At 34.9% G+C, this 26,616-nt stretch overlaps 1 protein-coding gene across 1 annotated transcript in view; it reads right to left on the bottom strand.

Annotated features, from left to right (window-relative positions):
- Positions 1-23,977, bottom strand: part of LOC144449586 (sodium/glucose cotransporter 4-like) — a 29,828-nt gene extending 5,851 nt beyond the window's left edge. The window contains exons 1-12 of the mRNA XM_078140147.1: positions 23,806-23,977; positions 20,089-20,265; positions 18,832-18,891; positions 15,667-15,771; positions 12,715-12,820; positions 11,070-11,150; positions 7,248-7,453; positions 4,872-5,007; positions 2,944-3,051; positions 2,018-2,168; positions 886-1,054; positions 16-231 (exon numbers count right to left, since the gene is read on the bottom strand). Of these exons, the coding sequence (XP_077996273.1) occupies positions 16-231; positions 886-1,054; positions 2,018-2,168; positions 2,944-3,051; positions 4,872-5,007; positions 7,248-7,453; positions 11,070-11,150; positions 12,715-12,820; positions 15,667-15,771; positions 18,832-18,891; positions 20,089-20,265; positions 23,806-23,886 (1,596 nt within the window). The 5' untranslated portion in view covers positions 23,887-23,977. The remainder of the gene's footprint in view (positions 1-15; positions 232-885; positions 1,055-2,017; positions 2,169-2,943; positions 3,052-4,871; positions 5,008-7,247; positions 7,454-11,069; positions 11,151-12,714; positions 12,821-15,666; positions 15,772-18,831; positions 18,892-20,088; positions 20,266-23,805) is intronic.
- Positions 23,978-26,616: the final 2,639 nt, after the last annotated feature.

Below are 26,616 nucleotides of genomic sequence, written 5' to 3'. Positions count from 1 at the left end.
ATGTGGTTGACTCACCGCATCCTTGGGCATGGGATCTGTCAACAGACTAATAATAATGGTACAGACGATCACAAAGAGAAACAGGAAAATACCAAAGTACAAGAAATGGAAGTTCTTGATCAGTGAGATACGTGTGTCCTCTTCACCGCACGCTGGACCTTGATACACAAAGTCAAGTACCAGACGAGTCATACCAGCTGCTAATCCTAACATAAGACCCCAAAATGCACCCTGCAGAAAGAAAAACGGAAAAGTTTATTGGGTCGAAATTATTAAGGTTTGGGAGCCAGGGTAACAGTGAGGGGGGAATATGGTATAGAATTCCATACTTTGCACCAGTTTTGGTGGAGAACCCTGGTGCAATGCCATGGTAAAAACACTGATTCAAATTATAATTAAAACCATCATCAGCATTGTCTAGCTTTGGATTTGTTTTTACCAACATTGCTACATTTTCTCTGTAGGTACTAACATTCTTTCAGCAGACTGTAATGAAATTATTTAGAGTGTAACAATGTGTACTTTAATGAATATTACGATAGTAAAACAACGGTGTTGTAATCAGAGCAAATCATACATTCACTGTGAGTGTAACAATCTGGTATTAAAGATAATGGTAATCATACAGTAAGAAAATATAGTTATGTGTTCCTCAGATTTTTTTGAGCCAGACAATGAAATTTAGCAATGTTTAGCTAAAAGCGTTTTCTCTGTCTTTCATGTTGAATGGTTTGTACGGTAACACATTTGAATCACTCAAACTGGGACTGCTTACAATGGATTGAAATTCAACTGCTCCCACCACAAAACTGATTTCATTTCAACTCCCCCTCCCCTCCAAAACACACAAGTACCCTCAGTTTGTATCATTGAGAAGTGATTTACCTTTTCATTAATTCTCCACCAAGCTACAGCCAAGACGTAGACTGCACAGATAGGGGGTGCTAGATAGCTGGTAATTGATTGAATGTAGTCAAAGAGACGACCACCCTGGGCTGCTTGGATGATAGGTACCCATAGTATACTAATACCGACCAATACAAGAATGAAGACTCTGTAATGACAAAACAGATCATTAAAACATGTTAAACTTAAAACCAGTAAAAAGTTTTTAGATGAGTTGAGATGAGTTCAATTTCAGATACTATGATTTGGAAACAATACACGTGATGTAAGAGAATGAGCAAATGGTATGACAGAACCTCATGACAAGCGAGTGCAAGTATGGCATACTTGGGGGTATTTACACGAGTGCTTCAGTTTTCATTGTGGCTGTATTTTCACGAGCATAATGAGTGAAAGTGCTGCAAAAATACTGCAGCATGAATGCAACCACCACTGAATACTCACACTGGAACTCACACAGCATGGGGTTCTGTTATTATTACATTTGTTTATCCAAAACAACAAATTTCTGTAGATATGCTACTGTGCAATCACACGCTTTCATGTACAACGAATAATTGAACCCTAATTTGCATATTATTTGCATGCAGGTATGTAGTTCTGTTTTCGGTATTGCACTGCAGTGTAAATACCTCGAGTATACGCATGTAGCAGTGCAAGAAATCTCTGCTACATATGTAATAATTACCTTTCATGTTGGTATATTCAAAAAGAATAAAGTGGTAAGCTCTGATGCAAATTTGAATTGTGCACTTCAACTAATGGCAGTATTGCCACACATGAAACAACACACGACTCATAAAAACAAAAGTTCACAATATATTGGTCTCTTGGTGGTGTCCTTCATATTGCAACAGACAGCAAACTTTTATGCAGCATGCTGCATTGTTTCACATTTTGTCTGGTCAAAAAAAGAAATAAAATGAACAACAAAAACAAAATGGAAATGGAAATACAAAATTATTAAATGTATTGTGAAAAACTGAAGTCTAATAATGCATGGAGATTAATTCTCACAACTTTAGAATTGAATTTTTCAAACTCTAGAAAACTTGAAGTTCAAAGTTGTAGATAGCTATTTCATCTTCCTGTAAACTTGAAATCTATTTACCTGCCAACAATCAGTAATTCTCTCTCTGAGGCTTTATTACGGATTCTTTTGTAGATGTCAATGGTAAAAATAGTACTACTACTATTGAAGATTGAGGTCAACGAACTCATGAGAGCTGACATCATCACAGCCAACATCAAACCACGCAGACCTGCAAGACAGAGAACAGTAAATGTAATGGCAATTCAAAATCACAAAGACCTGTAGAGTAGATAATAATAAATATAATGACAAAACCACACAGACCTGTAGGGTGGAGAATAAATTCAAAAACACACAGATCTGTGGGGTGGAGAACAATAAATGTAATGGCAATTCAAAACAGACAAACTTGCAGGATGGAGAACAATAAATGTAATGGCAATTCAAAATCATGCAGACCTGAAATGTTGGAATGAAATGGAAAGGGATTCTTTATTCTGTCTGGCTAAAAAATTGCAAGAGGGCTTGATGCTCCCGTTAACTAGCTCAGAAAGAACACAAAAGTTTCATCAATATATATTACATATTACAGTGCCCATATTTAATTCAATGTTTGTTATCGTAACATCTTAAAAATGATGGGTCAATCAGTTAAACAATTTTTTTTTGAAAAGTAAAAAAAAAAAGTAAGAGCACATGTGTACAGTTCAGAATCAAACTAACATTCTGAAAATGGTTTAGCAACGACAATGATAGAAGGAAACTTTGAACCATTCATTTTATTATTAAAAGTCCCCAAATTTTAGCAATAAATGAAAATTTTCACTTGTACGGTCACCATGCATACAATCAGTGGCGTAGTGGGTTTTTCCCCAATCCTACCATAGAGGGCATCAATGAAAAAAAAAATTCAGAATAAAGAAATATAAGGTTTACTAGGTCATGAGATACATAGAATTATTAAATATGACCACTCGTATTAAACATGGTCTAAAACTGCTTACCTTGAGGCATAATAGTCAGGACTAGTTTAGGATAGGCAATATTGGTACATCCAACTGCACTTCCACATACTGCTGTACATATCTCTGGATCTGCACAGGCAACTTCCTCTGTTGGTAAGACAAAGAAGAGTCAAGACCAAAATCTTTATTATAGCATATTTGTCATTCTTTGTAGTTTTATCATTTTTGAAAGCAAAAAAATAATATGGCTATATACAGCCATGGTTAATCCTAATATACTTGTAAAGGCTGTAATTAATATACATGACTCTATATTGACATTTGTAAATAAGGGGGTGGGGGGAGGGGAGGAAGTGACAACCATGCTAGCTAGCAGGCCTACAGTTGCAGTAGCCTTTAACAAGTTTTAATTAAAAAACAAACATTTTTTTAATTTTTTGAAAAAAAAATGTGTCATCCCTTAACCAGGCAAACCTGTAATTATTTTTTTACAGAACTTGGTTTTAAGTTTTTATGTGAATGAAGTGTAATAATTCTTCTGCCTTGATTTAATTTTAAAACATAGATCTATCTCTAGAATTACTGCATAATAAGTACTGCTGGTTGAATTTCACATCAGCTGTGACTATGGTAGACAATGGAACGAGTCACGCTTTATGTAATGGGGCTTATTTTTGGAAAATTCACAGAAAGCCATGATGGTGTTGGTCTAAAGGATTTCATTCAAGTCAACTTTACTTTTACCCTGGCATAGACAAACACTGTAACAATACGAACAATTGAAACCTCACTCAATATTTACATTGGACCAAATGTTAATGTTAGGTAATGAACAGAAAATAACTTGAAATTGAGTTTATGGTGTGACTAATTCATGTCTGTCTGTTCATTTTCTACTTGCCTCATGTGTCATTACTGACTCAAAACTTAAAGCATAACATCAACCTGACAAACAAATTTGACATAAAGACACCAGATTTAAACTGAATGCCTTCCGTAAGGGTATAGTCTTGCAATTTCATGATTTATGCAAGAAATTTAGCTCTATATCTGTGATTCGTCAAGTCCCAATGAAAGTTAGTTGTCAAAAATGTTGTTGAAATGCCCGCCTCCTATTCTCAGCACAGGAAAGCTTGCCATCCTCGACTTCACTCGGTGATCCCCTACATACCCAGGATATGGCATGTGCGTTTTGAACTTATTTCTGTCCCACCACAAGTTTACAAGTCGGTCTGTCTACTCGTTTACATTCAACTTTACAACTGGTTCATGCATCCATACCAATCTGTCTTAGTTTACCCAAATATTTTTATTGCACATCATATAACGTTGAAATTTTACCAGGGTACAATGTACTACTGTAGGTTAACAAGTGATACATGACAAGGTGACTTTCACACTGATTATTTTTATGACAAGTTTAATGATTTACCAGGGAACAGTCAGGAAGGTACTTGAAAGGCAAGAATTATGACACTATGTGTAGTTTATAACGACCAGTAGCTGTAACTTAACCAACTATCAGTACTCCTCATTAGTTTTGATAATGAAAACTCAAACCTGTACTTGTGCACACGTAAATGACTTATTTACTCGTTGATCGTTGCTGTGAAAAACAGTTCTTGTTTCGGCTAAGGCTTTAAAGCAATTCAAGTTGAAGATTTTTTGGTTAATTTTTGTTGCCTTCAAGATGTTATTCATTTTATTCTAGGCAGCAATGAAACATATGAAACCATTGCTTGCAAAAAAAAAAATTGCTCGGTATTAAAAAAACTCAATTCTAATATTTAGGTAAAATATACGAATATACTTTTGAAAACTGAATAATACCAAATTTTAAATTTTAATTGTTTAAATTTAATTTTCACAAAATTGAATGTGGAGGAAACCTCTATTCATGACAACAACTATGGTTTTTCATGAAGCAAAAGTAGAACATTTGAGGATGAATTTAAAATATAACGTACCAGTGAAGAGGACTCTGCTGATCATACCAGGCAAGACAATAAGGAACATTGGTAAAACTTTCAGGTAACCAGCAAAGATGACGCCACCCTTAGCATGTGACAGATTCTTGGCAGCCAAAGCACGTTGTACAATTACCTGAAATTAAAGAATAATAATATGTAAATTGTGCTGATTAATATGCAAAAATATGTAAATTACATGGATTACCTGAAATTAAAGAACAATAACAATATGTAAATTGTGCTGATTAATATGCAAGAATATGTAAATTACATGGATTTATATGTAAAAAATTTACTCTGTTTATAATAGTAGGCAAGACAAGGAAAATGTTGGTAGTCTGAACTCTGAGGTAACCAACAAAGATGACAACACGTTCCTTTTTGGCATAAGGAAGATGAGTTTGGGTATAAGTGGAGTATATGGGTTGAGGTTGGGTATACAGGTTGGGGTGGGGTTGATGGGTTAAAGAGTAGTGTAGGCTGGGGTTGGGTAGATTGATTAATTGGGAGTGGGTTAGATGACTTGGAATGGTGTTGATGGAGTGGGGTAGATGGGTTGGGGTGGGCTGATGGGTTAAGAGTAGGGTAGGCTAGGGTAGGGTAGATTGATTAATTGGGAGTGGGTTAGATGACTTGGAATGGTGTTGATGGAGTGGGGTAGATGGGTTGGGATTGGTCAGATTGGTTGGCAATGGGGTATATTGTTTGAGGTGGGGTAGTTGGGAGGGAGTGTTTTGTCATCCTAGCAATCTGGTATATTTTCTATTGTGATACACCAAGTGAGTGTACATAAACTCAAAGGAGTTCAACTGTGTTAAAGTGTTCTATTACAAGTTATGTAATTTTTTTTACAATTTATTGTAGCGTGAAAACTACAATACATGAATTGCTCTTAATCAAATTATGAAATTAATATTTCCCATATTTTTTTTGTCAAATTTTTAGATATAAATGAAATAAGTTTTGTTTCAATCTTTTCCACCTTTTTATAACAACCAAATAAATATTATGTGGATATTCTGGCAGTTATTAAATCTATCTCTCTGTTACCGGTGTACCAACTCCCAATTAATCAATCTACCCTACCGGTGTACTCAAAGAGTAAGATTAGCAGAGATTACATCCAAATGACAGATTGCATCAAACAGGACAGTTACAATGTACATTCCTGAACTCCATATGCTGCCAGACACTACAGATTAGGGAACAAGCTGAATTTACAGGGAAGGGGTGAGGAGAGAATATCTTGGTCAATTTTTTTATTTTGCAGCCACCCTCCCCCTTCATGTTCTCAAAAAATTTCATCCCCCACCCAACCAACAAAATGAGCTCTAGAATTTTTGGAGCTCCCTCTCCACTCCACTCCAACCCCAACCCCATCACTTTCAGGGTCCATGGATCAATATATAATAACAGATTTCTTTATAAATAGACGAGGACTTCACAAGGAGTCAATTTGGTGCATATCGTGAGCGAAATATTTCATCCCCCTTTCAGACAGTCAGATATTTTAAAGGCCCCACCCTGTAATTTGCACCCCAATATTTGTTGTGCCCCCTTCTCCTACCCCTCCCCCTCCATAACATCTGCCCATTCCCTTAAAGAGTATCATAAATTGTCAACCAGTTGTTATTCACATGTCACCATGCAATCAGGAGGAATGACCGAGGATCAGTTCATGAATATTCATGAAACCAGACAGATGGTGTCTAGAGTCATGTCACATGTCATATCAAGTTCATACATATTCATGAGTTGCATGTCATATGTCAGATTCATACATATTCATGAGTTGACAGCTTGACAAAAGCCCAGAATGCATTATAGGTCAACGGAAAGATGGGTACCATCAACTTTTTCATCTACGCTCCACTTTTCAATCGAGGCTAAAAACTGAAAACGTTATTATTTTCACTTTTAAGATTATTTTCAGGAGTCTATTTTTGTTGTAGTGTGGCAAATATGTTTGGTCAAAGTTCCTACTCTACTGAGAGAACTCTGGTTCAGTGAAAAAACTTATCACTTGAAAATAAAGTTTATTTCTGTACCAATGTGCTGTGTCAGGATGACATTTCAAGTTATGATGGATAAGTTGCAGTGAATAGGACTGAAATCTAGTTGCCATGGCTACTCTAGATTTACAAATCTATGTATTACTTCTGGAATTTCAGTGAACCCACTATCATCCGAGATGAAATTGGAAGTAAGTTATATATAAAAGAAAAAAACATGTTTTTAAAGACATTTAAAATGAATAAATGACCAGATAGTGAAAGATTTCTATTTATATCTATCAAGTTTATAACAAATCTTTGCTTTGTTTGTTTGTTTGTTTGTTTGCCTATTTGTTTGTTTCTTTGTTGTGTGTCTCACCTGATCAGTGCACCAGTACCAGATGGATGAAATGGAGATTCCAAAGATCATTCCTGGCCAGGGTAGATCTGACTTGATGGGATCCCGGAAAATGTGGAAGGCATCAGCAGGTGGCATACCGCAACTATGGTTACCATACAGGGTTGAGTTTGGTACGGCATCAAAGTACATCCACTGGAGGTCATCATAGGACACTCTTAAGAATGCTATGATAAAACGAAAATTGAAGGTTAATGCAGTCATGGTGGCCGGCATAAAATCTGCAGATTCAAGCCTTATCACTGCCATTTGTTTCTGAAGATTTGTACCACGACTGTGCCCCAGTCCACCCAGATGTATAATTGGGGACCTGGTAGGATAGAGGTTGCAATGTGAATGCTTTAATCCGATGTGCTTATAGAGGCTGCAATGTATTATATGTTCCCCAAGGAGTTGAGAATATAGAACAGGCTATTGCACTGCTATAGATCAGTGCCAGGGGCAATCATTTTTTAGTGCCTGGAGCTTTTGGGAGGACAGGTACGTGCATTAACATGAATCCACTTTATATTGCATTACCATTGTTTAATTTCACCAACTTTTGTTTAAAATTTGGAATGATTATATTATTCCTATTAGTTTTTCTTTTTGAAATCTTAGCTTTAAATTGTTTCCTACTGTAGAATTTGGAAAATAAAGGCTAATTTTTTTTTCAAATCAAAATTTGTGAAAATGAAAACTTTTTCTTAACCACTACACCAAGCAGTGAGATTGTACTTTCCTAAACTCTGATTGGATTGTGATTTTATTGACATTCTCGCAAACCAGAGCTGTTATTTTGATTATTATGATCAACCATGTGGTGAATCAGATTTTAAACAGATCGAAGTGATGACTGGAGTCCCAAGTTGACAGTGAAGAATGTGACCAAAAAATTCTAAACACAAGTGTGGTATTTGGAAATGCCCCTTAGTAACTGGATGTTGTTCTGTGTACATTTGTATTTTATAAATAATCAATATATTCATTGACAGGGTGCTATCATAAAAATTAACATTCACATTTTTTTGCAACCACATGAGTCACAAAATGGCTGACACTGTAAACTTCTAACCAGCTATATCATATGTACCTAGGTATAAAAGGTGATGAATTTGTAAAAACATATTATTGATAAAACGCAGAATACAAATATCCTTTATTAGTTACTGTTGTGTTTGTCAGAAGCCTTAGGATACCATTGATAACATTCAGGTCAGTCCAGTTTGTTTAATAATCGATGTCTGCAACCAAGTGTCTTAGCTTGTCTAGACAACTATAAATAGCCTGTATTACTACAAATTCACAGAAGAGGTTCTAGCAAATTAAAATTCTCTCAGGTTGTTGTTTTCTCTAAAACATCGTAACTACCTGTTGATTCAACACCCCCACCACACACACACTTTCCTTGATTATTTGTTTCATTCCATGCTTTCTGATACATAATGAAATAATTTGATAGGTATGTGTAATTCTTGGGTGTGTAATTGCTACAGGGGTACGTGTAATTGCTACAGGGGTATGTGTAATTGCTACAGGGGTACGTGTAATTGTTATTAGGGGGTGAACAGACTGACATTTTCAATAGGGGATATTGCAGTGTTTTTTTAATTAGCATTTGGCTAAAGTCTTGCAGTCACATTATTTGTGCATCTTATGTATTGTATGCTTTACGACATGATGCTTGCTATAGCATGTTGTTATAGGGTGCAATAAACATTTATCATTATCTCAATCATTTAATTAATTGTGGACAAATAACATAAAATACCAACCACTGGTACTCTACTGACTTGTATAAGCTTACTAATTTACATTAATGTACTCTAATTAGCATAAATATTTACATTTTAAAGCATGTCTACAGAGTTTGTTTGTGTAACAACCAAGTACACTCACAACTAAAAGTTGAACTGGTCACACGATTAACACAATACAAATACTTTTAAAATTTTACAATGTCTGTTAACTTTTATTGGGTTTAGAATTTACACTTGACTTTACTTCTAACTTAACAGTGTACACAGACAGAACAGAATACTTTCAAGGCATATAGCCTAGAATCTAAAGAGTGCAACTTCAGCGCTTTCCTTCTTCTAGCTTATAGGAATAATGGCAAGGGGCCGTTATCGTTGACAACACATGCATTATGGTGCATTATTGATTTTAAACAAGGGCATTCACCCCCAGTTACGGTCATTTCAGTCAGTTTGAGAACTTTTTTTTACAAGACGTACATGTTTGTCTAGTTTTTGTACAGACCTGACATGACAAGAGTAATTTACTATGATATTATTTACACAAGGTTTCTAATGTATATAATTCTCTGTACCTGCAATAGCTGTTTACCTCATGTTAGAGGGTCAAAATAGAACAAGAAGGTTGACTTGTTCTCACTCACGCCTATATTAATGCATGTGAAGCACATAGAGTGGAAGTTATGGTGGCAACCAAGAATTCGAATGTTCTCTATTTTTATGACACACCTAGGCAGTAATATTCTATATCAGGTACCGAGAATTAGCTTGTTTAACGTTAAGGGTGATGGTGAAGGGGGTGTAGAGATGGGAGGTGACATTCTAGCTGAACCTATCTTAAGTAGACATTCTTGTTGAGATCCACCATTAAAACATGTTGTAACAAGTAGCTGCTACTGGGTTCATCTTTATTGTATTCTACCGGCCTGCAGCAAAATGACCAAATTCACTGTGATTCAACCTTGAATATATTGTGTACTCTGTGAGACATGGTAGTTACAGTCAATTCAACAAACAGATACAAGTAACACATTCACATTGCATTAACACTTTCTTAAGTCAAAATAAGTGAGATTCAAACTGATTTTACACTTAGTGTTTTATGTAAAGTTCAATTTTTTTTTTATTTTCAGTGCAGTTGCAGTAAATAATGTGAAGAGAATAATGGAAAGGCCTTTGTGGCTTTTTGAGCAAACAGAACTATTGAAGTAGACATACGTAGTGTGTTGAAATGAATTTGAACAAAAAATATGGAATATATACTCTGGTTGTTCTACATCACAACAGTGCCTGTCTATGTCACGACAACATGTGTCTACGTCACTGGCACTGGTATGATTATTTCATTCTTTAATATTTTTCTTCAGTCAGCCAGAAAATACCATGACCTAACGGTTGTCACTACTTGTCTCATGATTCGTAGTGACAAGGCCCCTTAGGTCACCACCATTTCCTTGGCTGAACCAAGAAAAATGTTGGGAAACAACATCCAAATATACAATATAACTAACATGATAGGATAGTACCAACTGTATTTGCCATATTCAGTTTTTTGTTAATTGAATGACGGCTTATATCACAATTATATGCATCTTTATAATCATTTTTGAGTGAATGTGCTCCTTAACTAATATTGTAACACTGTGTCACTAGTAGGACCTAATCTGTGTGATGTTTTTCCTCGAACACCCACATAATCTTTTCATCAACTTTGATATTTGAATACAGAACTAATAATGACTTGGCTCGGCTATAATGACCAACAGTGTGAAACAGACCTCACACAGTTAGGTGTGTTCTGAGTCTAATTATCACACTTGGGACATGAAAAATGGTTTTGTATAGCCCAAGTTTTCACACTTAATTCACCAGGCATCATACATATAGCATAGACAATGGAGAAGAAATTGAGAGACACAACTCGTCACTAATTTGTATAATCTTATCTCTTTTGAAAAGTATTGTTAGCCTTACAGTCTGAGACAGTTTTTCATTCATTGATTTTTTTTGTGAAAATACTGATAATTGGTTTGAAGAGAAAACTTACCAAGTACCATGAGTATAAAAGCACCAACAATCATGATGAGGGTTTGAGCAGCATCAGTATAAATGACGGCAGACAATCCACCTACAGAACAAAGTAGAAATTAGGTTTATTCTAGAATTCTAGAATATTAACATAAATTATAAAAAAAATAAAATCCTTGTATTTTAGTCTAAAGAATATCATGTTTTTTATCTGCCAATCCCCCCTGACACCCCCCCCTCTCTCTCTCTCTCTCTCTCTCTCTCTCTCTCTCTCTCTCTCTCTCTCTCTCTCTCTCTCTCTCTCTCTCTCTCTCTCTCTCTCTCTCTCTCTCTCTCTCTCTCTCCATATGATTTTTGAATTTCCTGTCAAATTATAATCTTTAGGAAAATTACTTCTTTGTCATCTATAAGCTGAATTGTTATGATATTAAATAGCAAAAGGTCTTTCAATAGTCATAAATCTTCAAAACAAATACTCCATTCTATAAATTCTTCTTTGATGGGAAAAATGGGAAATACATTCATGATTATTGTATGCATACAGCTGCTTTATCCTCATACAAACAGTGGATCGATTGAAAGGACGGAAAGAGCTTGTAATACATTTTGTAATCAACAATCATGATAAAGGTTTGTTAGTTCTAGTCTTCAACTAGGATTTTTGGAAAACAATGGAAAACCTGAACTAAACACTCACGCATGAAAAAAATATATATAATAAAATAAAATAAAAAATCTACCTACCCACCATTTCTAAAATTGAGCATAATCGGACCGACAATTTTCAACTTATTTTATCTAAATGCTACAAGATGTAAGCAAATTGCTTGCTCATTTCTAGGGCTACACTCATTTATGATACAATATTTTGTATGTCTAGACATAATTACTTTAAGCTATGTGTGCCATTTTGAAATCATCAGTGTAGCTGACAGTTACATATCAAGTAGTGAATTGTCTTTAAATTGCTAAGCATTCAGTTTGGAGCATCATTACAGTGTCTCTGTTGTGTTAACTTTTTTGTTGTTATTTCATGACGAATTGTGTATTTGTAACTGTGTCTTAAAACTTTTATTTTTATGGTTTACGATTGTTCTGCTGGTTTTTGTTATCTTTTACTACCGCTATACTACCGTTTCTTTTTATCGATTGTACTTTTCATTTTCCCAGACTTTTTTCAATTGTGTAACTCATTTTATTTCACCATTAATGGACACCGTTTTGAGTTGAAAATAAACCATTTTTATTATTATTATTTATTATTGTTATTATTTGTACATGATTTTTATATGGTTCAAGTCTTCAATGAGGATTTTTCAATCTAAGAAGTAAACCAAACTAGGTTTTTGGGGAATTTTTTTAATGCCAAAAAAGAGAATTTTTCTCCCCAACATTGACTTATTAACGTCATCAGGATGAAAGTATTTGGCAAAAAAATGATCAATGAGTTTTTTCTGACTTTTGCACTTTCATTTACCTTAAATTGAGAACCAAGTCAAATAAAAATTCAAGTTTGATAAAAATTCTCACAAAATTCTGGAGCTGTCACAAAAATGATATTTTATATTCAACCCAAAAATGTTACTGACTACTTGTAAGCTAGGATGCAGCTCCAGAAGCTGTGTTGCTAGGAAACCACAACACTATCCTCCTCTTAAACTTACCTAGTACTGTGTATAGAGCTGTAATCAGAAGAATGACTACGATGGCCAAGTACAGGTTCCAGCCTAACGCTTGGTTAATAAATAATGCACCTGCAAACATGTTAACCTGAAGGATGGCAAAGAAACATATAGATATGGTTATGAAAAAAAAAAATGAAATATTCATAATTTTGATGGTACCTATCCAAATTATTTTCACATTTTGATATTAACTTTAGTTGTATGATGTTACGGAATGAATTTATAAAATACACATACACACCACAAGCACGCACATACATACATACATACATACATACATACATACATACATACATACATACATGCATACATACACACACACACACATACATAGATATACACACATACACACATACATACATACATACATACATACATACATACACACATAAATACATACATACACACATACATACATACATACATACATACACACACACACATACATACATACATACATACATACATACATACATACATACATACATACATACAAGAAAATAAGTTTTGATATCTCAAACTATATTCTCAATGAGCTTGTCACAATAAACTTTCCTATATATTATTAATCTATCTCACAAATTTAATTACATGTATGTGTACTCAGGTATTCCTTGACAGTATCAAGTTTGTTTATTATCTCACAAATGAACCATTGTTGACAGAAATTTCAATTTATGGTATAATTATGTTCTTATAATAGCATTTGTTTTATTATCTATTACAGTATTTTATCTCTTTCATAATTTTATCTTTTCCATAATCATATATCTATAACCACTCCAGCCAATTTAGTATTTGCTTTTCTGTATGGCTAGATGGCTTGCTTCTGAGTTTTGAGAAGATTGATGGTCCCTCCTATGTATTTTATAGTCAGTAAATATTTATGTTTCCTGTAACAACCAACTTTTATCAACCTCAAAGAATTTGAAGGGGCAATAAATAAATGTAGTTTTAGCTTGGTGTGCATGAATTTTTGTGCAGGTCAGGGTTTATAAAGAGTCTGTCGATTCTACAATTTCGAAAAAATTGCAATGGTTGTCATATGAACTAAGACAGCTAAATTACTCTTTACCAGAAGGAGAAATGATGATTTGCTTAGTGATAAAGTTTAAATCTTTGATTACTTGCACTTGCTAATTGACATTGTTTAGATATTCAATCATTCATCTGGGACATCTCACTCTATGTTCAACTTATGAAAAGCAAGATTTTTTCCAAACCAGCTTTTAATGTTGTTTCAGCAAGAATCTGAGACATTCTTTAGTCTGTGTTATTAGTAGATCCAAGGTTCAAGAGACCTGGTGTATTTTATACAGGTTTATATATATAATGTGAAATGAGTTTACCAACCAGGAAAGACTATACTGCTTCTATTTACACAAAATGCTAATTTGATATATTTAAATATAAATTTGTTTTAAAAAATTTAAATTTAAATTTACATTTTTAATTTTTTTACCAAATGTATGTCACTGTTTCTGTCAAGGCCCAGTATCATGGTTAAACCAATATGACACAAAAATCTTGTTTATTTTCACTATTTACACATGTTGTAAACATTCTCCCCTGTCTGTTAAAACAAAGTTTAACTAGCACACTCTGGAACTGAGACATAGTTTATGGCTATCATAGTCAGTGTATGGAATCCACACATTATATACATTAAAACTTGATTAGGAGTAAACTGGTATCAACTCTGTATGATAGAGGTGGTAATATGTAAGAGATTGTAGAGACCAAGACTGTGGTAGCTGTTTTCATACCCCAAACATTATGTTATTTTCGTCTTCTATCTGAACAACTGCATGGCAAGCTCTGACTTTATTCCCTGGTGGAATGTGGGAGACCAAATAAATGAGACCACATGTTCACAATATACTGCTAACCCATCAATAAATTATCACTGAGTTGACATTGTTACCCATATTTATGAAATTGAACTGACATGTGGCACAGTTGTTGATCTTAACACACCCAAATGTCAACCAGGGTTATCAATGCTATGATGTGACTTTGCCTTGCAAAATAACATTCTTTAGCTTGTAGTTAGTACTTATTTTGTGTCGAGCTTATGAATTCTAGTCTGCAAAAGCACCCCCCCCCCCCCCACACACACACACACACACCCATTTCATCTTCAATAAAAGATTTGGCCAGTTAGTTCATTTGATTCAAGGACAGAGTAGACTAGACCAGCAATGTAGTATTCAGACAAACATTTACAATACTCAACCCTCAACCCTTCACGTAAAGGACCTTTTGTGGCGGGTCTATGCAAGTATTTATAACTTTTTAAAATCCTTTAAAGGTGAACGTTTATGGTACAATTTATTATTTGCATTTTAAGCTGCAAAGAAATGGCTATAGTATTATTTGTTATTTATTTGCAGATATCGTTCAAGTAAACATTTATAGTATATCATTCATTATTTGCATATTTTCTTACTGTTTTATATGTGTTGAACTAGCCTAGAATCCATTGAATGGGGATTTTGAATTTTAATTCCCCCTGTAATTTCCCCATCTGATGGGAGGGAAATAATCAATTTGAAACCCCCATTTGCATGGATTCTAGGCTGGTGTTGAACTGCCTAGTTTCAAAATTGAAATGATATCCCCTCCCCCTCCCCCATTCTAAAACAAGTGTTTCCATCATCTAATCACTTAATTAATAGGACACAATTTACACCTAAAGGTCAAAGTCACCCAAAGAACACTAAATACACCACAATACAAGAAAGGCACTTTTGAATATTATGTAATAATTAACTTGCTCTACAAAAGTAACTAATACATTGTGATGTACATTGTTTGTGTCTTTATCAGCCTATTGTCTTGTGTTCTAGAGGTGACTGGTGAATACACAATAGTGTGTTTTAACATAGACCCTAGGGATAATACCATGGATCTATTATTGATAATACATACTGAGATCTTTGTGAAAATGGACAGAATTAGAGCCAATGCAGCAAGATATACACGGACACGTTGACCTCCGAACCTGCGTCTTAGATACTCTGGCATTGTAAACACCTGTTGAAATGAGAAAAAAAAGTTACAAATATTTTATGTTTAGCCTATGTACACACTGCCATTACTACTTTTATATCTTGGGGTTGTGTGTACTGATAAAGTAGAAATTAGAGCAAAGTGCAAAATCATAAAGATATCATAATATCATAAGTCAAACAATTTATTGATAAAGTAGTTTTCATAATGATAATAAAGATTATAATAGGCATATTGTTTGCAAACAGAGCCAATTATTGATCATATGTTAAAGTAAATTTATTTGATGTGGGATCATTTATACTCTTTTTGAATTGATGCATGAAAGATTGGAGGATAGAAGCAAAATTTGTTTTTATTTTGGAATGTATTCAATATTGATAGAACTGTAACAAAAATTTCACAAGTGCTGAAAACAGGGTTGGAAATTAGTCATGTTGTGGATAAATTCTTATACACCAAATAGTTTATTTCTCTTACTAATTATGAAATTCACCGCATGAATAACAATTTCATCATCTCGTTAGCCAATAACAATGTGTAAGGCATATAAACAGAAAACAACATAAGTTTAAATCAACACGACTGTATTTATCACTGACAAATGACCCCAGTCTGGTATTTAATATATTTTTATACTGATTAAAAATGAATTCATAAAAAAAATAATCTTTCAATTTGAAACTGGTATGAAGTCATATATGAAATGCTTGAAATACTTTATGGAATGCTTCTGAAAGATAAGCAAGTACTATTAAAGAATTACATGTTTATTTACAAACATCTTTCATCACAGTTTATTTTTTACTCAAAATTCCATCAAGTTATATTTAGAGGGTGTGGTTGATGCTGACACTGATCATTTTGTTAAAGAAATCTCTACAACCGAATGTGGCCTACATGTTGTGGTTTTTGATTTATTTGAACAGTACAGACAGACCACAAAGTTTACATTGTAATCTAACCTTGCAGCAACACTAGGTCATCTTATATATACAACAATATAACTTAAAGAGTTGTTATACAGTTGTTATACATGTATCATGTGTAACGTAAGATTTTACAACATTTCGTTAAACGTAGGTAATTCCAGTAACAGTAAATCTGGTAAAATCTGATTAGATTTCAATACTTCAAGGCTCAATACTATCATTAAGGTGGCAATCATTTAATTGTAAGATACATTTTACCACAAAAAACATTTTGTTACCCTTAACAAAAGTTTCAGTTTTACAGTAGTACTCATTATATAACATTGAATTCCTCATATCATGAATATTCTAGTATGTTATTGTGATTTATGTATATAGTGCTTGACAAGTGATGAAGTGTGGAATAACTCTCATCACTAAACTTCTTAAGGCATAGATAATGTACACCCTACACTTTTCATATATTTAACTATTATATGACCTGACTTAAAGCTAAACCCTGTCATATGGTTTTACACAACTCATTTACCTACATTGTCTGTGTTTTGATACATATCAGTAGTTATTGAAAACATTATCATATAGCTTGACAATTAAGGAATTAATTACATTTTATATAAACATTTCAAAATATGAAAATATGAAAACTCAAGTCATTGAACCTTGCGTGGCAGCAAGGCTTCACAAAACAAACATTCAATGACGTGTTTAAAATACTGTGGTGCTAACTCGTCAGGGTCAAATAAGGTTGAAGTATTTAATGTATGCAAGAACTCGGAAATACATGTAGTGCCAGATAGTGAGAGTTATTGCTACAATTTTGTCGTCCTGATTTCCTCACAACCAGAGTTTATGTCCTGTCAAGTGTAATGTGATAATAACAACTGGATGGGTGATTCTAGATATCCTACAATGTGATATTGTTGACTGGTTGTGACAGACACAGTAAACAGCTGAATGATGAAAACCCAGCTAGGTCAGGAGTTCAAAATTGACAATGCTCCAATGAGAATGACAGAGCATATTTGTCTGGACTTGTCAACGTATATACATGAGCAAAGTTTTATTATTCTTGCAAGCTGTAAATCACATCTATCTATCTACTATCCCAGTACTAAGTGCAGTCTTTACAATTTCCAAGTGGAAAATAATATCATTTATTGTCAGCTTTTTATGTCAACAAACATGTCACACTACCTATAAACACATACAAAATGATTGTGTCGGGTAATTATGATAAATTGTTTGACTATGCATGGCCTTCCAATGCAAATAGCTGTGACTGAATATTTTCAACATAGTTTAAAATCCATAAACCCATGGTATATTTTCAGACATGATATTTTCTGTTGTCTTGGGACAATTACTATCAGCTGTGATATGTTAAATGTAAGTTGAGATACTTTTCAACAAACATGTCACATCTCTTAAACAAAAGACAATTTATTCAAGAATATATTTGTTTCTTGTAATAACTAGTAATTTATTTCAATTACAATTTTAAGACAGATTTCAGAAGACCTAGGGTTCATTCTCCTTCACACAAATCCTGGTTTCTTGCCAACTTGCACCAAGATAAACTAAAGTTTGCCATCAACAATAATGAGAATGTTGACCTAGATTTGGGAGGGTTTCAAGGAGAGGGCAACCCAAGACTTTGCTTAGTGAATAGGTTGCCAGCTGTGACCTTTGTCACTTCACAGTTTAATAGATTTAGACTTTTTGTTGTAGTTAATGTATGTTGATGTCAATGAGTAATAGTTTATGGCTTCATTTTGGTCACAATGTTTACTTTTGACGAAAGTCAATTCAGTTCAATGTCACACACATGTTTTGACAAAACAGATGGTTTGACTTGTGCAAATACTTCTAGTTTATTGACCAAGTAATCAGTGTCAAACTATGAATACCTTTTTAGTAACAGTTCATGTTTTTATTGCACTTTGTTCATACCTTTCTTGCCATCATATTTGTTTTTGACAAAGGTACAATAAGTTTGTCATTGTCTCAAGCAACTTTTGATGACCAAGAGTCTTTAATTTGAGGATGTATTTCTACAATAATCGTTTGTACAAAAATACACTTGAATTGTTGAAAAGTAAATGTCAGCTATTAATGGAAAGATATGAAGATTCAAATGAAGTCAACTCACCCCAGCAGCCATGTAAACTGGTAGAAAGACCCATCCTAAAAGCAGCAAAATAAACATAGCCTGGGGAAAAGAAAAAGAAATGAAGTGAATGCCTAGTATTTACAACGCAGTTTTCGAGAGGTCGCACAGTGCAGGATTTTTAAACATTACTTTTAAGGTCCCCTAAGCATACATGAGATAAGTTCAGCCTAAACTTTGTTCCCTACCCTCTCTTTTGCTACTTACCTTGGTTGCAAATCTTTATTATTGCGACCAAACTTGGTTGCAAATCTTTATTGTTGCGACCAAAAAACTACACTTATTTCAATTTCTTCATTTTAGTTTCACTTGTTTGGATTTACCAAATTTTAATAGAAGAGTCAGCTAGAATTAGCTATAAGGGTTTTCTCTCATGGAGGTAAATGTTCTAAAAGTGGTATATTTGAATACATGAATATAGGTCACTTTTGGACAATGATTTTTTAAAAGCCTTTTGAACAAAATGTGGAAACAAAACACTTCATAAAAACTTTCTGACAAAATATAGTATACCTGATATGCAAAGTACCGGTAGTATAAACGATGTGAAATGACATGTTTTAGAAGAATGCATATTATGGATCAGTTGTACTATTGTTGTTTTCATTTGTGCCACCTGAATGGAGCACATGGTCATTGCCCTTATAGTCTATGCATGATTGTAATGTGATTAATTCATTAAACATTGTTATTGTCATTCACTGTGGTGCCTAAACAAGTACTAATAATGTGTATATACATGAGTTGTAGCAGTAATGATGTCTAGACTCAAATTACTGATATACATTTAGAGAAACAGGTGTAAAACAGCTACAAAGAATTAAAACATGTCATTTTAGATAAATGGTTTAGATCTCTGTTGAAACATTCTAATTTCGGTATTCAGATTGTTTAGAGTGACTTTGATATATTGATACAAATAATTTTGATTCATACAGAGAAATCCAGGTGGCACCTGTTAATATACCTCTCATCCTGCCCAGAACTGGTGCTCATTAAATTACACACACAGTTTTGCCATGTGATTTCAATGTTCCCCAATGAAGCTATCTCTTTCTTCGCTATAAAATGTTTCATGACAAATAAGATATTTGAATTGTTCATTAAAAGAATTTCAAAATTTTGTCAAAACATTAGATGGCTGGATTTTCCATACGGCTTGTAAAAGTAAGATGTGGAGAAATGGGCCGGCTATGCTTCTTGAGCTTACATGTCAAGGTCACGCTTGGGTCAACTTACATTGAACTCGAATGAACCGACAGCCAATCCCGAAGCAGCACCCGTTCCAGCTAATCCAATGAAATGTTCACTTCCGATGTTACTTGCAAACAGGGAAGCACCTACTGGCCACCATACCATGGATTTACCTGCTAAGAAATAGCCTTCCATCGAACCACGTGCCGCCTTCCATGTTGCCTGTGAAAATAGTGTATACACTGTAGTTGTAGTCTTGATTACAATGTAAAGCCTTATATTTTTTTCATCCCAGTGCATTTACAAAAACAAAAACGTTTGGAAACTTCTATTCTGTAAAGCACACCAATGACAGACAAGAAGATATGTGGGGTTCTTTTTTAATTTATTGCGTTGACCAGAACAACTAGAACAAATGTAATATTGAGCTCGTGAGCGCTTTTGATTGCCACATTTGAACAAATTCCTAAATTCACTGGACGCTGTGGCCAGACACCACTCATGCAAGGTCATTTACATCATAAAACACCAGACAACCTTGTGTTTTGTCTGTTTATAGGGACCGGCCCAGTTGTCATTGAGTTGTCTTCAATTTTCACTGGTAACCATGTGCATGTACTATGACAAATTTAGATAGATAATTGGCGGGAACATCACTTTCCCTTTGCAGATTGTTTCTCATTACATTCTCTATTTTGCAATTATGTCGTAAACTCTTCATGTATATGAAGAATGTGTAGGCAGGAACGAGTTAAATAATAAACATTTACGGCATGTTTCCCTATACCCCTTGACATATTCATGGGCGGGAGGGGGTTTCTTGTGAATGGAAAGTGCAAACTCGTTTTTGTCCGATTTTAAGGATAATACAGGAGGGTGCATTCGAATGTGCACCATCAAATCAAGGACGAGACTACCATATTAATTAACGAAATTAATTATTTGATTTCTTTCTGGTTCCTTCAAATATTTAAACCTGCAGTATTTAGTTTCAGTCAGTTGTGGCTTGGACGGTGGCTTTATTCCGTAGATCTTCAAACACAACATACAATGTACGCACGTGCGACAGTATGGCGATACTTACAGACTTTATTTCTATCGGCTTTGGTGTGAGACTGTCTTGCTGAGGATAACAGTTACAAGGATAACATTTTCGGTACGATGGGGAGGGGGAGAACATTGCAGTATTAACATGTTTCCTATCATAAAAACTGACTGATAAAGAAATACCCCCTCCCAGTGAAAAGTGAACACTGCCTTACAACTGAACGCCAAGTATTGTGAGCCTGGATTATTGAGAGATTTTCAACACAATGAGGCATTCTTCTCGGAGACTGGTACTGTTTTACAAATATGTATTTAGGGCAAACCATTAACGTGTTAGTTCTACCGTACGGTACAAGTAAACGAAGTGAAGACACATGTGAATTACTGGTATTTCGCTGTCGCAAAACCTTTTATTCCAGTTTAATGCAAATAATTTAAAGCGTGTAAGCTTCGTGTGCATGCACTATACTAGTAGTTCCTCAACCAAAATAACAGGTATTTCTGACAGACCCCCCCCCCCCCCAGCCCATTCGGTAAATTAATTTTCGTGTTAGGCCTAAGGCCTAGTACCCGACTAGTTAACCACATCGTGTTAAACCATGGGCATAGATCATTGTCGCAGTCAGTTTGAGTTTAGCATTCCAAAAGCTATGAAAGCTTTCACGTAAATTACGTAAGGAATCCTTTCTCTACACTGTGTGTGAATAGCCGTGTGTTTAGGCGGCTATCACATACCGGTAACGTATGCGGGTCAATTAACACACTTTGCATTTTACGGTATACCGCATGATGCAGTACTAAAACGGTTAACCACTTCACGACGGAAATCAAATTAAATAGAAAAATAAATACAATTTTCCATACTGATACGTAATAGGGTTTCGTCACAGGCGCTCGTGAAGTTGCTAGATCATACAGAACTACGACAACGGAGTTGCTCGCTATTCGGCCACGCGACGGTCTCACTGACGTAGTTCTCCGTTGTCGTAGTTTTCTATGATCTAGCAACTTCACAAGTGCCTGTGGCCTAACCCCGGGGGACGAGTTATCGTCCCTCACTGCACCTCGTGTCTTATTGTATAGATATCAAACCGACATCATATAGGCTATTACAAAGTAGATTTACACCAAAACATTCATACACGCGTTTCAACGTAAAGATTTTCAACGCTCTTATATCTTCGCATAGACATAGCAAATGAGACAATAATGCATATAGTTTGTAGACCCAAATTGATTTTTAAATATTTGGAAATACAATAAATATACATCAAGCGGAAAGTTGAAACACGTCTGCTGTGTGACGAGTACTATATATAACATGAACATTCAAATGAATGGCTTAATTTGAATGACAATATGTCAATATTCGGGAGCGAATCTCAAGAAGAGATGTGTTAATTTTTTATATATTAGCATACGATTTCAAGTAGTAATTTCTATTAATTATTTCCATTACTCATGCATATGACAGAAAGTGTATATCTGTGTACCAAAGGTTACATTTAACGTGGTCATTACGTAATCGACTACCTTATTATGCATAATGCTTGTGACCGCCACGTACTAATGAGATAATTGTAAACGTTGCATCGTCGGATTATCTTTATTTGTCTCGTACATTTCTAGTAAAAAAAATCTTCAATATTATTTGTTTAGTTTTGTGTAAAAATTTGTTTCTATTCAAAAAGATGACGTTAACCGGACACCACATACACAGACCACGTTGTATGATTGTGATTTGTACTGATTGGTTGAAAAGGCGGTCAGGCCCCCCAATACGCCCAAGTGACGCCGTTACTTTACCCCCAGCTAGCTTGCTATGCTATGCTACGTACACAAATCGATATAAACGGACTATAACATATAAATACAGAAATGTACCGATATGTTCAAAGTCCTTTATATTGTTACCCCGGTTTTACAAAAGAACGCTTTATTTTAAATTTGACACCATGGCAGATATGGAATGTTTATTGCTAAAATGTGCAATTTATCAATGTTATTTTTAATATTCTTATGATATAGAATTAGTTCAAAGTACTAGTTTTGAGGAAATGATTGTTACTGTTCACGATTTTAACAACTATGACACTGAAAAAAACTTCAATGTCTTCAGGAGTTCATCACATCATTAAATCCGACAGTCAAAATCTCCACACGAATTGACTCTCGGCAACAATAGTGCATGCACGAAAACATGGAATATACAATGTAATCACTCCCGGGACCTTGTTTTTTAAGTTAACGGTCTGTATCATTGAGTGGACGTATTCAATAATTGGAAGAAATCAACCAAGACTCAAATTTAAACGATCATAGAAAAACACAGACTTTACCAACGCATCATGCAAGTGCCTTCGAGGCAAACGTCACACCTGAGAATGGGTTAAAAAGCTTTCACCTGTGTACACGATTGTATAACTAAAACTAAACACTATCATTTTGTGTTTACGACATTGCCGTGCAACCCGGTACGCCGTAGTACAAAGTGTGACGTGCCAGGCACAGTGATAAACAGAAATAGAAAGCAGAAACATCTTATACCATTACGTGTTTGACACTTCTATGATCTTTTGACACTATCATTGCAGATAGAAACGTTATACCATGTGCGTTCATGTTGTACGGTCTTCAAGTTTCAGGGAGTCTTAATAGGTCAAACCAGTAACTTTAAAATGATAGTGTTGAGGGTGTTAAGAACGTAAAACTTACCCATAGACCCACTGCTAGCACAAACACGAAATACACTATAATGACGACAACGTCCCACGTCTCCAGGTTTGGTTCTTGCATTGTAAAGCCGTGTCGTGCCTTTTCAAAGTTTTGCAATTTTTTTTACCAGCAGAGTAATGTTATAATACTACTACGGTTGAAGCAAATCTACCTTCCACGGCCACGCAGCTTAATTATTAATGCAGAACTCATTCACAACACACGCCCACTTTGACAATTAACTGATGTACTTTCACCGACCCGGGGGTGACACACTTAGTAAAGTGTAACACACTATAGTTCACCAATCACTGGTTTCTAGAAACAGTATTGTAAATTCTGATTTGAGAATTCGTGCACATGGACTGTAATTCATTGGCATGAAGACTGGAGTAAGCTTTATATATTGGTATGACATATGAAAGCATCATTTGCCACGTTCACTCATGTGACAAGGACCACCATCGCTTTCTAATTGGATGTTAACCAACGCTTATGAATAATTTACTCTCTGTCTTTGTAATGAAAGGGCATTTGAACCATGTCACTACTCTCTCGGTTTACGTAAGGTGACCCTGCGCACAAATGTGCACTTTTCACCTCCCTTCTGAGTACCTATAACATTTCCTCATCTCCCCGGCCGTTGCTATGTGCAGAGGCACATAACTTCCATGTTACGCAGCCGAATTACATTAAACTTTCACTAAAGACGTTGTATTACCCCCCCCCCCCACACACATACATACATACATACATACATACATACATACATACATACATACATACATACATACATACATACATACATACGCACACACGCACGCACGCCACCACCACCACCACCACCACCATCATCATCAGCAGCAGCAGCAGCGCCACCGGTACTGTTCCTCTCTTTGGAAGTAGACAAAATTGCAGCCAAGCAAGGGTTGTACCATCCTTTGTACCTACGGTGCAAATCTAGGCCTCTTTCAAATCATTGAAGCATAACGTGCAAGTATTCGGTTACGAATTGAAAAAAAAAATCACCACCTTTACAACACAGTCATATCTAGCCTGGCAGTTTTACAGTTGACTGTACACTATACCTACAACAAGAATACTATCTTACTGTCTTCTAAATTCTTTGATTTCTTTCTGGTCTTTCCCTCCAATTTTCTTGTTTTCTTTCCTTACCATCATGACATGACCATAATATTAGTGAAATTGCCATGGCGATCATATGTACACAATCTTGAAATACAAACGTATACCTCTACAGACGGTATACGGAAGCCTATTAATACGGACTTCACACTTCACACTTCATAATCATACATGTGTGAAAACCCAAATAATTCACTGACTTGCTGGTAGGTTTCTGCTCTAGAGTTAACCGTGGCTTTGAATCTCAAGATCTCCCTTCACCACGTCTAGCTAAATGAAAAATATCATGAACCAAATGTTGTTCATACAAATGAATAAACTCCCAACGGTGAGAAGAGATTCGAAGCCACGGATAGCCTCTAGATTAGTAGGTTTTCCACCTTTACTTCACGTTTAGAATAGGTGAAGGCGTTTGGTTTTATAGCATTACATTCACGCATATGAACATTGCATATAGGCACGAACTACCAAAATACTATGAGGCCATCTATCATGAAGTGAACAAGCTTTAGACTGATTGTTAGCAGTCGAAAGCGCCCAGCTTATGAAAGTATTTTGTGTGCATTGGTTTACATTTTTACTCATAAGTCTACCACAATAGTTGAATTTCCACCATTGTACCAAAATACTACTTTATTGCAGTATTATTTGTCCTGTGTCGTGAAATAATATCGAATACAAGGACTGGAAACTTTACAGTTCGTCGGTTGCCATCCCTTATATTTTGTTAAATTTTTTTGTAAGAACTGATTGCATCTATAAATTGTTATTTTACTATATCAGACTTCTTTTCAGAATATTTTGTTGTTCTTATTATTTTATCATTTGAAAATTCTAAAATAGACCGTGGTGTATGAATCAAAGGTTCATACCAAATATAATCCCTATGATAGTGTCCTTAGTGACAATATTAAGACCCAATTTTTTCTCGTAATTCTGAGATACAACTTACAAGTGTTTCTGTGCTTCAGATGGGATATACTATTGTTATTTCTTGACCCTGGGAGTCGACTAGGGTATGTCAAGTGCTAAAATATATTGTCGTTGTGTAGAGGGGTGCAAATCAAGCTGTACGCCTTACAAAGCGGTATGTACTCTACAGCTACCATGGAACATTAGACATGGGTATGCATGTCGAGGCCACCACCGTGTCGTGTCTGACAATTTAACGTATGACAAACACTCCGACATTCTTTGGTTGTATCAATTCCGAGGTCACAATTATAGCGACCAGTGAGGTCAAACAAACGTCGTTATTTGCCGAAGATCAAAAATTAACGATTTTTACCAATATTTATACAAGAAAACCATGAAGGATCTACATAACAAGGATATAAATAATTCGTAATATTTAACACCATAAGGCCTTTAAAATCAAATATCGCATGCCAATCATTTGAATTATTGTCTAACAGCCAATCAATCAAAACGTAACAATCAGTGAAAGAATAATTTTTTTTCAACATTGATAAAAAGTACCCGGATGTTCTACGTTTGACGAGATTTTAAAATCTTGTCAAATTTAGGATTTACGAAAAAAAAATGATTTTAAAGTGAAAAGTGACTTTATGCTAAGTATTGAAAATGGTAACAGTTTCAAAGTAGTTTTAGAAGGTGTCGACAAAGTGCTAACATGACAGTGATCAACTAAATTTATGATCATAT

Source organism: Glandiceps talaboti, chromosome 18, assembly GCF_964340395.1.
Source record: "Glandiceps talaboti chromosome 18, keGlaTala1.1, whole genome shotgun sequence".
Taxonomy (NCBI): domain Eukaryota; kingdom Metazoa; phylum Hemichordata; class Enteropneusta; family Spengelidae; genus Glandiceps; species Glandiceps talaboti.
The sequence above is the reverse complement of the archived record's forward strand: the minus strand, read 5'-3'. Positions and strand labels throughout refer to the sequence as shown.